Here is a 15,615-nt window from a genome sequence, read left to right on the forward strand (position 1 = left end):
GTGGATTTAAAGCCGGCGGCCATGGGCTCCTGCGGGCACACGCGTGGGAGGACACGTGTGTGGAGGGCAGAGGGAAGGAGGCCGGGCAGCGGCTGGAGGCACTGCGGGAACGGCGCGGGTGAGGGGCCGCGCCAGCCCCCGCCGGAGCTGGGTGAGTGAGCGAGCGAGGGGCCGCTCCCCTCCCCGGGGCGGGAGCCTGGCTGCCAGAGCACTCGGCGGGGGGTTAGGGGCGAAGGGACCATGCCGTTCGCGCAAACCCACAAACCAGCGGCGCCGTTTGCAGCGCAGGGCACGGGTGTCCCGGGCAGCAGGGACCGCACTCCGGGCGGGACCGGACCGTACCGAGCCGTGGCCGCGCTTTGTTGCTGTGACAACCGAGCTGCTCGACGGCGGGCGGGCGGGCGCGGGGCATTGGCCGCCGTGCGGCACGTGGGGCGGCGGTGGGCCGGGCAGGCCCGCCCGGGGGCGGGATGAGCGCGGCGCGGGGCGGGCGCAGCGGGGCCCGCGGTCCCGGCGGGCGGTGGTCGTGGTCCCCCCGTCCCGGCGTTGGCGGCCGAGTGTGGCGGGTACCCGTGGCCGAGCTGCGCTGCCCCGGCTCACTCTGCCCTGCCGTGCCGTGCCCGCCGCCGGGCTGTGATGTGTGTGCCCCGCTCGGCGGGAGGCGGGGAGTGCCCGGCGGAGAGGAGGGGAGTTAGTCAGCGGCGAGGAGGAGGAGGAGGCAGGGCCGGAGGCAGAGCCATGGAGAGCAGCGCTGGGCGGGCGGGGCGGCCTGTGTGACCGGGGCGCAGCGCGGGGGCACGGCCCGGCAGCCCGGGCGGCAGCGGCGGGGCCGGGGATGAAGGTGCGGCGCAGCCCCCCGCCGCCAGCCGCCGGCCCGTGACGGGGCGGGGGCCGCGGCCCCGACGGGGCGGGCGGGGGGCCGCTCGCTGCCTTCCTCGGGGCAGGCGGGCGGGCGGGCAGGAGGGAGGGGACTCCGGCAGGGGCTGCCGTCGCACGGGGCCGCGGTGACTCAGAGCCGGCGCGGCCGGGGGTGAGCTGAGGTCTGTTGTTGTGGGATTTTTTTCCCCGGCAGGTTATAAATAGCCCCGCGCGGCGCCGTGTCACGGAAGGACACCCTGGCCGGGCGCGGGCAGAGGCCGCCGGCGCGCAGCCTCCCCCGGCCGGCCGCCGCCAGCCCGCCCGCCCGCCGGCCCAGCTGCCGTAGCGGCGGGGCCGCCTCCCGCCGGCCGTGCCCGCTGCCGGGGCCACAGTGACACCGCCGGCCGGGGCAGCCACAGCCCGGCTCCGCGGGGACAGCGGCACGGCACCTCGGCCCTGTCAGACCTCGCTGAGGCAGCAGGGAAGATGAAGCCGGAACGAGGTAAAGGGCTTATCAGTACATTTCGTTTTGTTTGTTTTGTCTGTAGGATTAGAAGTAGCCCGGTGGTTGGCTTCGATGTTATCGCTCTATTTCCTTGCCCCCCTCCCCTGTCATTTTGGGGGGTGGGAAGGAATCCAGGTACTCGGGCTCAGCTCGGGAAATGCCAGTGGGAGTGGGATGCGGAGGGTGACCCGCCAAGGGGGGTTCCAGCCCCGTGTCCTGCCTGCCCTTCGGCTTCCCATTGTCTCGGCTGGATGGAAGGAGACAAACGCCGTAGCCAAGTGCTTTTGCTGTGGGAATGCTGCAGTTCGTGTGTCAGACACAGCCGGCTCGTTAGCACAGTCCTGCAGTGCTGAGCCGAGAGTCGGTCAAAGGCAAATCGGGCATCGACAGACAAAGCCAGCAGATGTACAGAAATATCCAAATATAGCTGAAAAACACCCTGAAAATAACCATAACTTACATCTGTGTTGTTTTATAAACTGACAGTGCTTTTTTCCCCCAGTTATAATGGAGATATTTCTTTACAAGCATGGTGAAATATAAATTTTTCACGATTATTTGGTTACACCTTATCGGATTACTGACATCTGGTTTTACAGAAAAATCAAGACGGCAGTCTACGTATATGTTTATAACACTTGAGCTCTTTTGCCGTATAGCAACAGCTGCTGATGCCCCTAGAGTTGGAAATATGTCATGACTTCTATTTTGATCCACAGAGCAGTGATAATTGATTCGTGTTAAAGCAAGATATTTTTTAAGAAAATCTTAGAAGTGCTCATCGTCGTATTCCGAATGTTAATTAAAAACAATAATCCATGTTTCCTAAAGTTTTGATGATTCTATTGATTATCTGGTTCCTTTCAGTTTAAAAACATGTTCTATTTCTGTTATAATCACTTTGGTGTTTTGAGAAACACTTTTATATAGCTCAGATATTCGTGTATTAAATACTAACACTTACATGACATACACATCTTAATTAGGTTTGTTAATGACATGTTTGCTAATAGCGACACTGCATACATGACCACTCTCAGGTGGATTTCTTGTTTGTATGTGCTGCAAGGATTATATGGTGTGATGATAGCACAGATAGTACAGTAATCATAAATTAATGGGGTTTAAGTGTTATGGTTTTGAAATGGGCCTTTCTCATTGCTTTCTTCCTTGTTTCTTAACTGCTTAAAGCTTCACACCATCTACTGCAGCAAGGCTGGTTGTTTGTAGGATCTTTAGATTTTAATACCAGACACTGAAGTTTGAAAATTGTTTACTCTCAGGGTGAAATTACATTTCAAAATAGCCAGGTAAAACGCAAGTCAATATTTGCAGCTTTAATATGTTCTAATCTAGCAGTTCAACATCTACATAACCTTTGTGTATTCATTTCTTTAATTTTTAGGCAGAAGGAGTTAGAACACTGCAAACATTTTCAGTTGCTGTATGATAAGTGATCAGATGCCTTTTTTAACCAGCCTGGTGTGGAGGGAACCAAACTTGTACAGAGAGCAAGTTATTAGGTTACTGGGGTATTTTTTGTGGGAGTTTTTTTTCTTTTTTTTTTTTTCCTGTAAGCTGGGAGATAATAAATTGAGATTCTTATACAGTGTAAAGTGTTTACCATGAACTAGGCCAAATCCTTCAGAAGTTATGTCTTGAAATTGTTCTAAGATAATTAACAAAAGTCTTGAAGTAAATAATGGTTCTTACCAAACGTGGGAGGGTATCTCCAGCCATTTTAGTGGATCCCTCCAGCTTAACTGTGTGCTAATACAGCAGAGCAATACCATGCACAAAGGGGGTTGTGAAAGTGCTGCCTAAATGCCATGTGCAGCCCACAGAGACTCTTAGGAGGCACGAATCATGCAAATGTTTACATGTGCTGCTTTTTGCATAGCAGCTGTAGCACAGGACACAAGCAGTCAAGTGTGCGGTCACCTGCTTCCAATTGTCGCAGATTAATAGCAAAGGGCAGAAGAGAGGCAGACCACTCAGCTTGCCACAGGTTTCACTGCTCTACAGAGCCTCAAAATCCTGAGAAGACTGTAAGTTCACACCCCAAGTGAAGCATAAAGAAGCAGACTTTAAACAGGCTTGCAATGTGTTGGGTTTTTTTTTTTGTTGTTCTTACAAATAATTATATCAGAATCAATTTGGAGCAGAGGGATGCAGTTCTTGTTAGAATTTAACTCGGCACTGCACTGAAGATTTTAATGCCCAGGCACATTGGGAGAGGTGTGGTTTAGCCTTTGCTGAACTACCAGTAAGGTTCTTGTTATCCCCAGCAAAGATGGATCATGCAGGAGACGAAAGAGGAGATCTAAATGTACAACTGTTTTATCAGTGGGAAGTGCTATAGAATGTTTAAATTTAAGGAGGTGAGAGGGAGGGACAGAAATGAACAAAACATGGGAATTTGGCCCTGAGGTACTTCCCTCCCTGTATAGGAGGGAAAGTTGGAAAATTGCAGGTACAGATATGTAATGTGTGAGAGCAGTGTGGAGGGGATGGAATATGGAGCTCTGCATGGCAAACCTGCAGAGCAGTTCTGTGGGTGAGGGAGAGCAGGAAGAGAGCTTCGAAAGTGCACGTAAAAATGTGGACTTATTCCTTTGCCAGGCAAAGGCATGGGGCACTCCCAGGATGTACCTCATGAGCATCACTCAGGACATGGCCCTCAGGTGGGGTTTGGGTGTGGGAGGACGGTGGCTGCTCTGAGCACATTCCCAGAACTGTCTGTACTGGGTATAGGGAACACAGTAACTCAAGTACTGGTGGCTGCTGCTCAGCTTTACCTTTCCTGTGCTTAAACTGAACTGTTGAGGCATCTTAAAATACAGTGGTCATGGTTCTTCAGCTGAGGCTCCACTGGTGCCAGGCAGAAGAATTATTTATCTCCCTTTCTTACATACAATGTTTTTGGAGTGATGTTTGAGTTTGGGGATAGTTTTGGTTGTTTTTTGGGTTTTTTTTCTTTCTGCAGTAACAACATATCAGGTTACCTGGCTTTGATCCATGATATCATCACGATTTGGTTTCTGCAGTACAGCTGCCTAGTCAGCTGCTTCGTGCTGCATGTTTGGACTGCTGTTTCCTTTCTCAAGTACAGAGCTTTGCTCTTGCTTCTATTGAACTTCGTTCTAATGACTTCTGGTCAGTTCGGCAGTTTATTGAGTTTGGAAGACAGAATAAGGCTTCGTAGCAGAGTGCTTGCAAAGTTTTCCAGCTCAGCTTTGTTCATAAACTGTATAAACACACTGTTTCACCATCAGCATTAATGAAAACATTGCATAATGTCAGGGTGATAGCTTGCTGCCAAACTCAGAAGGCTTGTTATGTACTCTTAGAGTACACTTGGTGCACAACTGGAAAACATCTTGTGGTTTAGATGAATCTACATTATAGTCATATTTTACTGTGGAAATGTTACAAGACATCAAAAGTTTTGCTATAGTCTAAATAGCTGGGAGTTATTGCTCCTTCCTCCTCCCTCCCCCTCATTGCATGAATGATCAGTTAAAGGAGAAGGACAGGCTTGTTTGTCTCTAAATGCATGCTGGCTGGTTTTTATCACCTTATTTTAGTCTTTTCTTACTTTCTTATTGCCTTGCTTTGTTTATTCCTCTATGTGTGTTCTCTGTGTAGAAACTATTTTGGTTTCATGTACAAATTAAACAAAAAGCAGTCCTTTCTTACTTTCTGAAGCATTAATTCCCTCCTTGAGATTATCCTAATTTACAGAAATGACTTTCTGTCTACCAGAGAGGAACAAGCAGACTGAAGATTGCTTTTTGTCTTCTCCTTCCTTCTTTGCAAGTCAAACTTGGATATGTGCCTCAGGGTCTGTTTGTAGTAACTGGGTTAAGGAACTTCTGCCACATTACTTGGTGGGTTGGTGTGGAAAGAGGTAACTCTTGGTTCAGCAAAAGTCTGTTTACTGCCTCCTGTGGGAAACATTGCTGAGGCATTTTGGGATCTGTCTGTGGGGAAAGCTGGAGGAGAGATTAATGAACAGTTGATGGAATTTAGATTCTTAGGAGGAAGGATGAGGAGGCATGGGACTCGGGGGAAGTGAGCTGAACCAGTGTGTTCAGTTGTGGAGTTGGTTGTTAATTTAGGAGATGTGGGTAAGGCCCTTGTTTTTATAAGCATAAAATATGCCCTATATTAACTGGTGAAGATGTTATGGAAAACTTTAGCAAAGATAATGTGCTACAGAGTATGCAGATTAGGAAGTGAAAATATATATTGAAAAAGGATGAGTGTTGTTTTAGTGTCCTATATTGAACCATGATCCAGACACTTTAATTTTGTAGTATCTTCTCAGTGAAATGTCACAAAGCATTTAAAGTTTTCCACGGCAGAATGATGCAGGCAGTCAACAAAGTAATAAAGTGGAAATGAGCTGCTTCCTGCTGGAGGAGCTGTCACTCCAGAGGCGTTGGGGCAGTGCCTGGGGCTGGGTTGCCACAGGTAAGTGCAGGTTGGGTGCTGATGAGCTGGGCTGACGCTGTGCCTGCCCCAGGAAGCCCCCGGGCAAACAGGGCACGTGTGGCCAGCTGCGTGTGCCGGGAGCCTGCTCCTCCTGCCTGCATGGCTGGCAGATACAACCTGCTTGTTCTCAGAGAGAAACAACACCTGGAACTGCTCAGGGTAAAAACCCCACCGAGCCAAGCAAGCTGACAGGTACTGCACTCACGTTCCTTTAATGGGCCGTCCAGCTCTAATCTTTGGGGAGAGCAGATTTGTCCTGAGAACAGATAACATATAGATACAGGATATGAGTGAACAGGAACACAAGCCTTTGTTTTTTAATTGAGGATGGAGTCTAGATGATGTCAATACAGTTCTGTCCTTGCACCTGAAAAATGGCAGTATAAACTCTCTTTTTATTAAATTTCTACCTCAAATATTTAACTTGGAAGAATTCTTAGCTTTTAGGTGCTTAACTTTTTTTAAATGTTAGGCACCAAAAAATTTAAGTATATTTAGTTATAGAATGGAAAATCTCAGGTTTTAATATGAAATGCCAGCTTAGTTTTCTTACCTGTTCTGCAATTCGTACCTAGCTATTGACAGCAAGGCAAGTCTTCTTGTTGTAAAAGTATTTCTTAGATTGCAAGGATGCTTTTATCATTGTTCAGCAGTGAGAGTTCATGGCACACCTGTTTCTCAGAGAGAACCATCCTGGTAACAACTTTGCCATTTTTTTGTAGTTTGTTGGTGTTGCCCATATTAGCTGCCTTTAGCTGTTGCTAAAAGAGATGCTGCTGGAGTGGCATTTAGGTGGATATTTTGGGGACTGTGGATATGCCAAGTCCATAGGCTTGGAATATATAAACTGACCCTTCTGACCATTTTCTTTACTTGCTGCAGTGAGAAACTCTGGCATGTCAGTTCAGATCCCTGGGGTGAAACATATTAGGTTGGACTTTGCTGTTAAGGGCAGTGTTGACATTATTATTGGATCTGAGGTCTGCCAGCTTCTAAATGTTTTTAAAAATAAGCTAACATTTATAAATACAGATTCTCATGAGAGACAAGAGTTTGCTGCCAAATGAAATTCTACTTATTAAAATTAGAAGTCTTCAGTGAAAACAGAGTTACTGACGAGAACAAACCAGCTATATGACATTTGTTAAAAGAACTTGCTCTGTCTGCTTCACTGTTTGTAAAATGTTTCTTTGGTATTTTGATGGACTTCTACTAATAGCAGCCATTTACTGGTGGAGAAATAGCCATAACCTTTTATCTTTTCAGCAATGAGTTTAAGGTAACAGTCCAGCTATTCTTTTAGTCCATAAGGTCTTGCAGTTTAACTGTAAATATAGTGGTAGTTATTGTCTCCATTCCAATGTAATACTTGATAAACTATGTTTTTTAGATTTTTGAAAGTGTCTCACATCATTGTCTTTCAAGGAAGTGGTAAATTATTCAGTCTTTGCAGGTCATTTAAATTTAATGTTTAGACAGAAGCCAGTTTTTAAGTTAAAATTGTTTTAGAAGTGCATGTACAGTTGCATGGTTACCTTTGTACTACCCAGTACTAAAACTCCATGTATAAGTAGTCAATTCATGATGAATGCAAATACAGAAGAGTGCCTCTTGGACCTGGGTAGGTAGCTGGACTTTGGAAGACTTCACTTTCGTTACCTATTCCTTTTTCTGCTGGTCTCGTGCAGGGTGGCATGACTACAGCTACAAGCACATGGCTGAAGCCATGTGAGTTATTCTTGCTCTGCAATCAGAGGTGTACTGAGATTGGAAGAGTTTTTTGTTTTTTTTTTTACAAAGGCTACTTGTAAACAGAATAATTGAATTGTAAGTCATGAAAATTCTCCATCTTTTCTTAACATTTCAGAGTTAATCTGACCAAGTCAAGACCAACTCACTTGTACTAATACATTTCCTTCTATGTTAAATGGGCCTGTCTAGTTCTTTGGCTGGTGATTTTTCATGCTAGCTTTGGGATCAAAGCTGGTTCAAGTTGCTGTCTGGGATGGTATTACAACATCCCATTGACTCAAAATGCAAAGATGTAATAGGGTAGTGTGAGGATGTTCTTGGGGATAATTTGGAGAGGGAGCTGTGTGTCAGGCAGCTGAACACACAGGGAGGGAGCACTCTGCATACACGAAATACTAATGGCATTTCATGTCTGTGCTGATTTTAAGAGTCCTTATAATGAATAAAGGCAAACAAAACAGCCTCACTGAGAAATCTTCTGAACAACTTTGTTTTTTCAGGGGCAGTAAGGGGAGTTCTTCCCCCCCATACACATTTATTTTGGTTTGACCACTTTTCTTTCATGGGCAGGCATGCAGTGTCTCTCTGTGCAGGTATGTAGTACCAGTAACCATGGGGCAGCTAAGCTTTCCTCTTAGCAATGATCAGTGCGTTTCCCAAACCCATTGGCTTTTTCCAAGGAAAAAAACAAGTTGGATTTTCTTCTGAGGCATAAAAAAGAGAGAATATATCTGAAATAGGGACTCTGGTTGCACGTGAGCAATGTCATCTGTTTTACATTACACAAGTTAGTGATCTTTTTTCCATCAAGATCCTTGGGAACCAGGTTGTTAAGTAAGTCCATTTTGGATAGTGAACTACTTTAGGGAGTCTATGAGCAGGTGACTGCTTGTGCTAATTTAACCTCTTAATGGTGCTTGCTGTGTATGCAGGGATTCCTTTTGCCCACTAATGAGCCTACAGGATTTCTAGGACATATTTCACACTTCTCTGTGCTGTAACAAATCAAGCTTCTTTCTCAGGATGCTGTGCAAGTATCAACTTGTTTTGTGTAATGGGGGCAGGAAGGGCAAAAAGAGACACAGAACTTCAGTAAAATTGAAGGTGGCAAGTATTATTTCATATCCTCAGTACAGTTAGCAATGGGAGGTGGTAGAGAGGCAGCTGGTTTCTTCTGAGGGACAAGGGAAGGAGAAGGAGAGGTGCAGGAAGAGCTGCTGTGGTCAGCCTGCTTTTTTTTCAGAGCAATGGGAAGCCCTTCTCCCCTGCCAGGTATTGTTCTGCTTGATTCCCTGCCAGGGCACCAGCCCAGCAACGCCAGTGAAACAAACCATGGCTCAAACTCACACTTCCAGGCAGGTCAGCAAGTTTGGTGGAAGGCTTTGTTTGCAGGCTTGGGGGTGCAGAGAGGGTCTGTAAGAGCAGTATCTGAGTAAGTGTCTGTGATGGCTCCTTGCCATAACTTCTGTGTTAACAGAGAGTGGAGTTTTGATATGTTGAGCTGATGCTTTTTTTATATGCAGTTTTCTGTAAAGTCATAAGTACACAATACACTGGTGCATTTCCTTTGCATGTTAGATCTGAATCTTCAAGACTTTTATTTACTTGTTCTTTATTTTTAAATTTTCATTAAGTAGTGAATTTGAGGGTAAGAGAGAAGAGTTAGAAGAGAATAGTTGCATTAAGAAGGGAAGAACTTCAGTAAATATTACATTGATGTGGAATAAAAGAGGAGGAGTTTCCTATCAATAGGAGCTGCACAGGGACAAAATTGTGAAGGTCAGCATGGACTGGGAATGCAGTTAGGTCAAAGGGATTGATACCAACACTCACGCTGTTCAAAGGTAAAAACCCTTTTTTCTCTGCTGTAAATGTCTTTAAAATTTATCTTCAAGTATATTTTCTATATATAGAAAGTTTTCCCACTTCAGTTACCTTTTAGTGAAAAGTATGACTTTGCTTTGTTTTAATCTGAGGGGGAAGCAGCTTCTTCCTTTTGAAGCACTATTTGATTCACCAGAGGAATTTTGTTTACTGTGGGGAAACCATGAGAAACAAAGTATCTGGAGAGCTAGAATTGGAGGATAGACCTTGAGTAATGCAGCCATAGCTGTACTAGCAGTAGTACTCATGGTGTAACTGCCTACACCATGCTAACACAAGCAAGCTGTGGAGGACCCCTCTGAGGAGTTTGCTGGTAAAAAGTGGAGGAGTAAAACCAAATAGCTAGTTCAGGTGAAACAGGAGGAATAGTTGATAATGCTGGAAATGTCTGAAGGCAAAGTTCAATGTAAAACTGCTAGAATGCTCACCTGGCTCACCTTGCACCAAGCACTTAGGCCAGTCATGACTGGCTGTTATTGTGCTGCCTCTGGATGTTTGCTACGAGAGCCTTGCTGAATTAACAACTTTGTATGAGAAAGTATTTTGGATCCACTAGAGATGAAAGTTATGGTGCTTGATGGTGCATTGTATGTTCTTTCATCCCATCCTCATGTTGAGAAGATGGAGTGACCTTTTATAAATGTATTAGGACACTTTTAGTAAACTGGCAAAATTCATTCTTGTGTAAGTTACTAGTATGAAATTTGAGCAGCTATTTGGTTTTAATCTTTGTTTGATTTAAAAATCATAGTGGGATGTTAGCATCTGATGCTTTCAGCTTCTCTAGGTGTACTGTGGACTGTATGTAGCCTTTCTCACTCAAGAAATTTGAGCATAAGTAAGGGGAAAGCTATACACAGAGTGTGAGTGGTGTGTCTAACCATCTCTTTAACATGCACTGCAAGCATCAAGAACTGACCTCAGCTTTGTTCTGAGGAATTGAGCATCTGTACTGGGAGAAAGGGAATAAAGCAGTCTACATGAGAGCACTTGGTGGTTTTGTGTTCTGCAAATTAGTAACTCAATCCAGAATGTTTGTTTCAAGGAAGGGATGTGTTAGTAGAAGTGTATTTTTATTTTTAGCTTGTCTCCATGACTAGGCTGTGTAAACATAAGGTGCTATGGAGTCACTTAGGCTTTGCTCCTTAGGGGTCACATGCACACCTTGCTTTTCCTGCACAAGGGAGGGCTGGCACCTGAATTAGAGTGTTTTTCTGAACTGGCTCATTACTAGACAACCTGTGCTTTGGCATGGTCCTTCAAAGGTTGAAGTTGAGTGTTTTTTATAATGTAGGGATGATGCCAATTATGTCTATTGGCAAGTGCTTCTGAATTGATGTGTAATTCACTTGATACTGAGATGAACCATGCTTGGCTCTGATTTCCTGCTTTATGGAATGTGTAAGGCTGCTTACTTCCAGAGTGTTGGGTTAAAATCCACAGTTATGAAGACCTCACCTTTTTCATTTTTAGAAGTGTTATTTTATTTGTGGCAGAAGGTGGGTTAAAATACAGTCTGGTTATCTTGATTATTGCCTGTCATTTTGCAGAGAACAGCGAGCATGGTAATAGTATTTGAAGTGCAGGGACTTTATGGTGGTGAAGTATGCAGCCTAGGATAAAGTCCTGTGTGCTACCATATTCTCATGTAAAGTATCTTGTGCTTCTGGAATTTGTGGGAGCATGAGAGATCCAATAAATGAGTAATGTCCTTCAAGGTAGGTTTTGTTTTGGTAGAATATCTAATATTGCAGTTTATAAATTTAGCATGTTATTTGGCTGGACGCATTCACTTCTGGGCTGTTCATCCACAAACAGGCACAGAGCTCAGCTCAGTGTACCTACAGCTAGTTTAGGACTGTAACCTTAAAAGCTGGAGTGTCAACAAACTGCCCTGCTTTTACTGTACTTGAAGAATATCTGGTGTGAAAAGGATCTTTGTGGTTGCAGTGCAGTAGTGCAGTGTGGGGAGACTGTTGAGGAGCAGTGTGGTGGGTAGGTATGCCCATCAGCTAGAGACAGCTGCTCATCACTAAAAAATTGTTAGCTGGCCTGTAAAAACAGCTGGTGACTCCCAAATGCTGTCTCTGCTGGCCTCTGCGGGAATTGACTCGGGCGTTTGCTCCTGCCTCTTGTTAGCAAAACTAAACATACCATGTTTACTAATGTGATAAATATTCCTCTTACCCCTCCCGTTCCTCCTGTAGATACTGAATAACTGTTTTATAGAAAATCATCTGAGTACTTTTCTCAAATGCTAGGTAGTTGCTTGATTAAGAAAACCTGAAATTGCTTTTTCAGACTGTGCGAACGACAGTTGTTTTTGTAGAAGTAAATGTTCCATGAAGGAAAAATACTTGGAAAGCAGACAGGTAAAATAAAATATACAGGAAGCTTGAATGTCAGTGACTAATGAAATGGTATTTTTTTGCATCTTAACTCTCTGTAAGGCACTATCTGTATGTGGGATCTTTAAATGGGCCAACTACTAAGAGGTATCGGACCTTCCTCAGATAAAATGTCTACTTAAAATTTTTGTGTAGATTGTGATTTCTTGCAACCACAGCTAAATTATACTGGTATGTAAACTGTGAGTGGGGAAAAGTAATTTTGTGAAGTGGCATGTTTTCCATGCTCTTGAATGGGTTAGTGAGTGGTACTGGATTTTGAAGGTGGTTGTGTAGTCTAGTTTGATCTGGACTTTTCATAGTTTCATGGTAGCTAATTACAGAACAAGGGTTTTAGTCTTGCTTTGTGATGTGGTTAGGCTGGGAGTGAGATAGGTTTTTTGCACTGATTATGTTAATATGGTACTGTCATCTGACTTTAATACTTGTAAATATGTCAGAGCTGGATGAAATTGTTTAACGTAGCCAGTACATTGTTTAGACTATATCTAAAATAGCACATGTTGTTTTGAGACTACCCTCTTGAAACAACCTCATAAATTAGTCCTCAGAAGTGCCCATTACAAACACTGAAGTAAGAGCTGCAGTAGTGCAAGGAGAGCTGGGTCCTGCTCCCATTGTGTGCTCGGGGAGGGTCACAGGAGTGAGGCGGCCGAGCCACTCCTGACTGGGCTGAGCCGTGGAAAAAGAGCGGTGGGAACTTGGCTGGTGCTGCCTGGCAAGCTTTTTCCGCTCCAGATGTAAATATTCATCACCTCACAGCCCGCAGCTGGGGCTGGCTCTGCGGAGCGGTACTGTGCGGGGACATTGCGTGTGCGGTGCCAGCGCACAGACACACACACACACAGCGGCTGCTGCTGCGGGGAGAGCAGTGCCAGCGCACAGACACACACACACACACACACAGCGGCTGCTGCTGCGGGGAGAGCAGTGCCAGCGCACAGACACACACACACACAGCGGCTGCTGCTGCGGGGAGAGCAGTGCCAGCGCACAGACACACACACACACAGCGGCTGCTGCTGCGGGGAGAGCAGTGCCAGCGCACAGACACACACACACACACACACACACACACAGAGCGGCGGCTGCTGCGGGGAGAGCAGTGCCAGCGCACAGACACACACACACACACACAGCGGCTGCTGCTGCGGGCAGCGCGGTGCCAGCGCACAGACACACACACACACAGCGGCTGCTGCTGCGGGCAGCGCGGTGCCAGCGCACAGGCACACACACACACACACAGAGCGGCTGCTGCTGCGGGGAGAGCAGTGCCAGCGCACACACACACACACAGAGCGGCGGCTGCTGCGGGGAGAGCAGTGCCAGCGCACAGACACACACACACACAGCGGCTGCTGCTGCGGGCAGCGCGGTGCCAGCGCACAGACACACACACACACACACACAGCGGCTGCTGCTGCGGGGAGAGCAGTGCCAGCGCACAGACACACACACACACACACACACACACAGAGCGGCGGCTGCTGCGGGGAGAGCAGTGCCAGCGCACAGACACACACACACGCAGCGGCTGCTCTCGCTGCTGCTGCTGCGGGGAGCGCGGTGCCAGCGCGCCCGGGCAGGGGAGCGGCTCCTGGGCATCCCCTCCGCGGGGTCGGCACCGCCGTCCTCCCCGCAGCCCGGTCCCGGCTGGAGAGCGCGGCCCCGGTGGTTTGCGTGCGGCGGGCCCGCCCCGCTCACCTGGCCCGGGCGGGCGGGCGCGGGGGCCGGGCCGGGCCGTGCCGAGGGGCCGGCGCTCGGCCGCGGGGCCAATCGGCGGCCGGCCCTGTTGCTATGCGCGCCCCTACTCTGCCTCCTTTGTGGAGGATGCCCTGGGCACCCAGCCGCCCGCGCCGGCGCTGCGGGGCTCGCTGCGGGAGCGCCGGGCCGAGCGGAGAAGGTGTGTACGGCAGCGAGCCCCGCGCCTCGGGACGGCCCGGCACGGCTCGGCACGGCCCGGGGTGCCGGGGAGGGGCCGGGCGGAGCGGCGGGGGGAGGCTGGAAGGCCGGTGGCACCGGCCCGGACAGGCTTCAAGGCGTGAAACAAGTTCAAGCTGTGTAACTCAGGGTAGTCGGCAGCTATTGGCGGTGTTTGTCTGAGAAAGGTGATTCGAAACCCACCTATACCGAAGTGTAGCAAAGTTTGCCTCTCCGGCTGAGTCTGTAAACAGTTCCTTTAGAAACCCAAACCAGACATTCTTCCTTCCGTGTACTGAGCCTATGAAAGGCTGAATTTCTCTGAGTTGGGGGTTGGCTTTTCGTTTTCCTTTTCTAACGTTCCCTTAAAGGAAAGTAATGGACAGCCTAAAAATTAACTCGGTTAATTCATTAGCTTGTTAGGGCAAGAGTATTAAATGTCCTGGAAGAGGAGGGGAGGATTTTTAAACCTTAAAAGTGAGACGCTAGTTAAGTGTCAGATGTGCTAACAGTTGTAGTTAGTGTAGCCATATGTAACTGTTTGACTCTTCATTGTTATGAGAAAAAAACCAACCTCTTCCCCCTCCCAAAAACACCCTGAAGCTTAACTGAGTTTCTTCTGTGCCTTGTTATGTAGGTCAAGTTTCTCTCTCCTCTTTTTTTTTTTCCCTCCAGCAGGAGGAAACTATTACAGTATTTTGATTTCTGCTAGAAACAATGCATGAAACATTATTAGCCCTTTGCCACTACTTGTTTGTCTTGGGGCAAATGAAGCTGATGCAAATATGTCAGCTTTGGGGGCAATACAAATATGTATTTTTAATTAGCATCGTACTGGTTGCTCAACTATATGGTATAAAAAGCTAATTAATGTTATACTGAACTCAGTGCAGAATTGAGGATTATCTATTGCTTTTTATACAAACTTGTTATTTAAAAATGTGAATGTTGCTCTGACCAAGTACTTGTATATGTATTTATACATTTATATATATTCATCCTGTGTCTAGAGCTTGTTGATATTCCTCTGAAAAGTGCAAGAGCTCTAATTTAAGTGAGCTTGCTGACATTGAATGACCCCCTCCTGGCACGGGAGGAGGAATGATTCCACTAGTGCACTCTTGGTTTTTTGTGTGGGAATATTGGCTTTGAATCACTGAAGCACTGCTTTGTAAAGTAGTAAGGAATTTTTGAGAGGACAAAGTGAAATTTCATAATTACATAGATTAAATTTTAAATATGTGAGTCTGCCATTTTGCTATGTGGAAAATTGCCATATTATTAGGGAAGAGGGAGGCAAACTGGATTCTTGGCTGAAATTCTGTTAAGCCTTTCAGTTTTGACCCTATGTAATGTTTTATTATTTGGAGTACCAGAAAACTATTACAGTTTAATAACATGACTTACAGCATAGAAACTTGTAAATAGCTGAATTGTGCTGTGTGACAGAGTTCAATTCTAAAACTATCAAAAATGTTCTTTTGTTTTATGCATTCAAAATTCCATAGTAGCCTCTGGTGTCCATTTTAAAGTATAGTCTTTTACACAGCTTGAGAGTTGTAATGTCCTCATTTATCCTCCCAAATAAAATTTAAAAACAATTTTATGGGCCTGGCCACTCTCCCAGAATTTTTTTTTAGATGGGAAGCATATATTGTCTCTTTTGTAACTTTTTTACTTTTGCAGGTTACTGTTTAACCACTTAAGGGCAGGCGTTGTAGGTGAAGGTTAATAACATTGGAAAAATGAACCGAGGAGCTTCATGGTGCTCCACCATCATCAATTTCA

At 46.3% G+C, this 15,615-nt stretch overlaps 1 protein-coding gene across 1 annotated transcript in view; it reads left to right on the forward strand.

The window, feature by feature from the left end:
• Window positions 1–1,195: 1,195 nt before the first annotated feature.
• The window catches only part of ATOSA (atos homolog A), a 48,319-nt gene continuing 33,899 nt past the window's right edge, over window positions 1,196–15,615 (forward strand). Inside the window, exon 1 of the mRNA XM_066558566.1 lies at window positions 1,196–1,360. Within this exon, the coding sequence (XP_066414663.1) occupies window positions 1,345–1,360 (16 nt within the window). The 5' untranslated portion in view covers window positions 1,196–1,344. The remainder of the gene's footprint in view (window positions 1,361–15,615) is intronic.

The sequence above is a fragment of the Molothrus aeneus genome, chromosome 13 (assembly GCF_037042795.1).
Source record: "Molothrus aeneus isolate 106 chromosome 13, BPBGC_Maene_1.0, whole genome shotgun sequence".
In the NCBI taxonomy this organism is placed as follows: Eukaryota; Metazoa; Chordata; class Aves; order Passeriformes; family Icteridae; genus Molothrus; species Molothrus aeneus.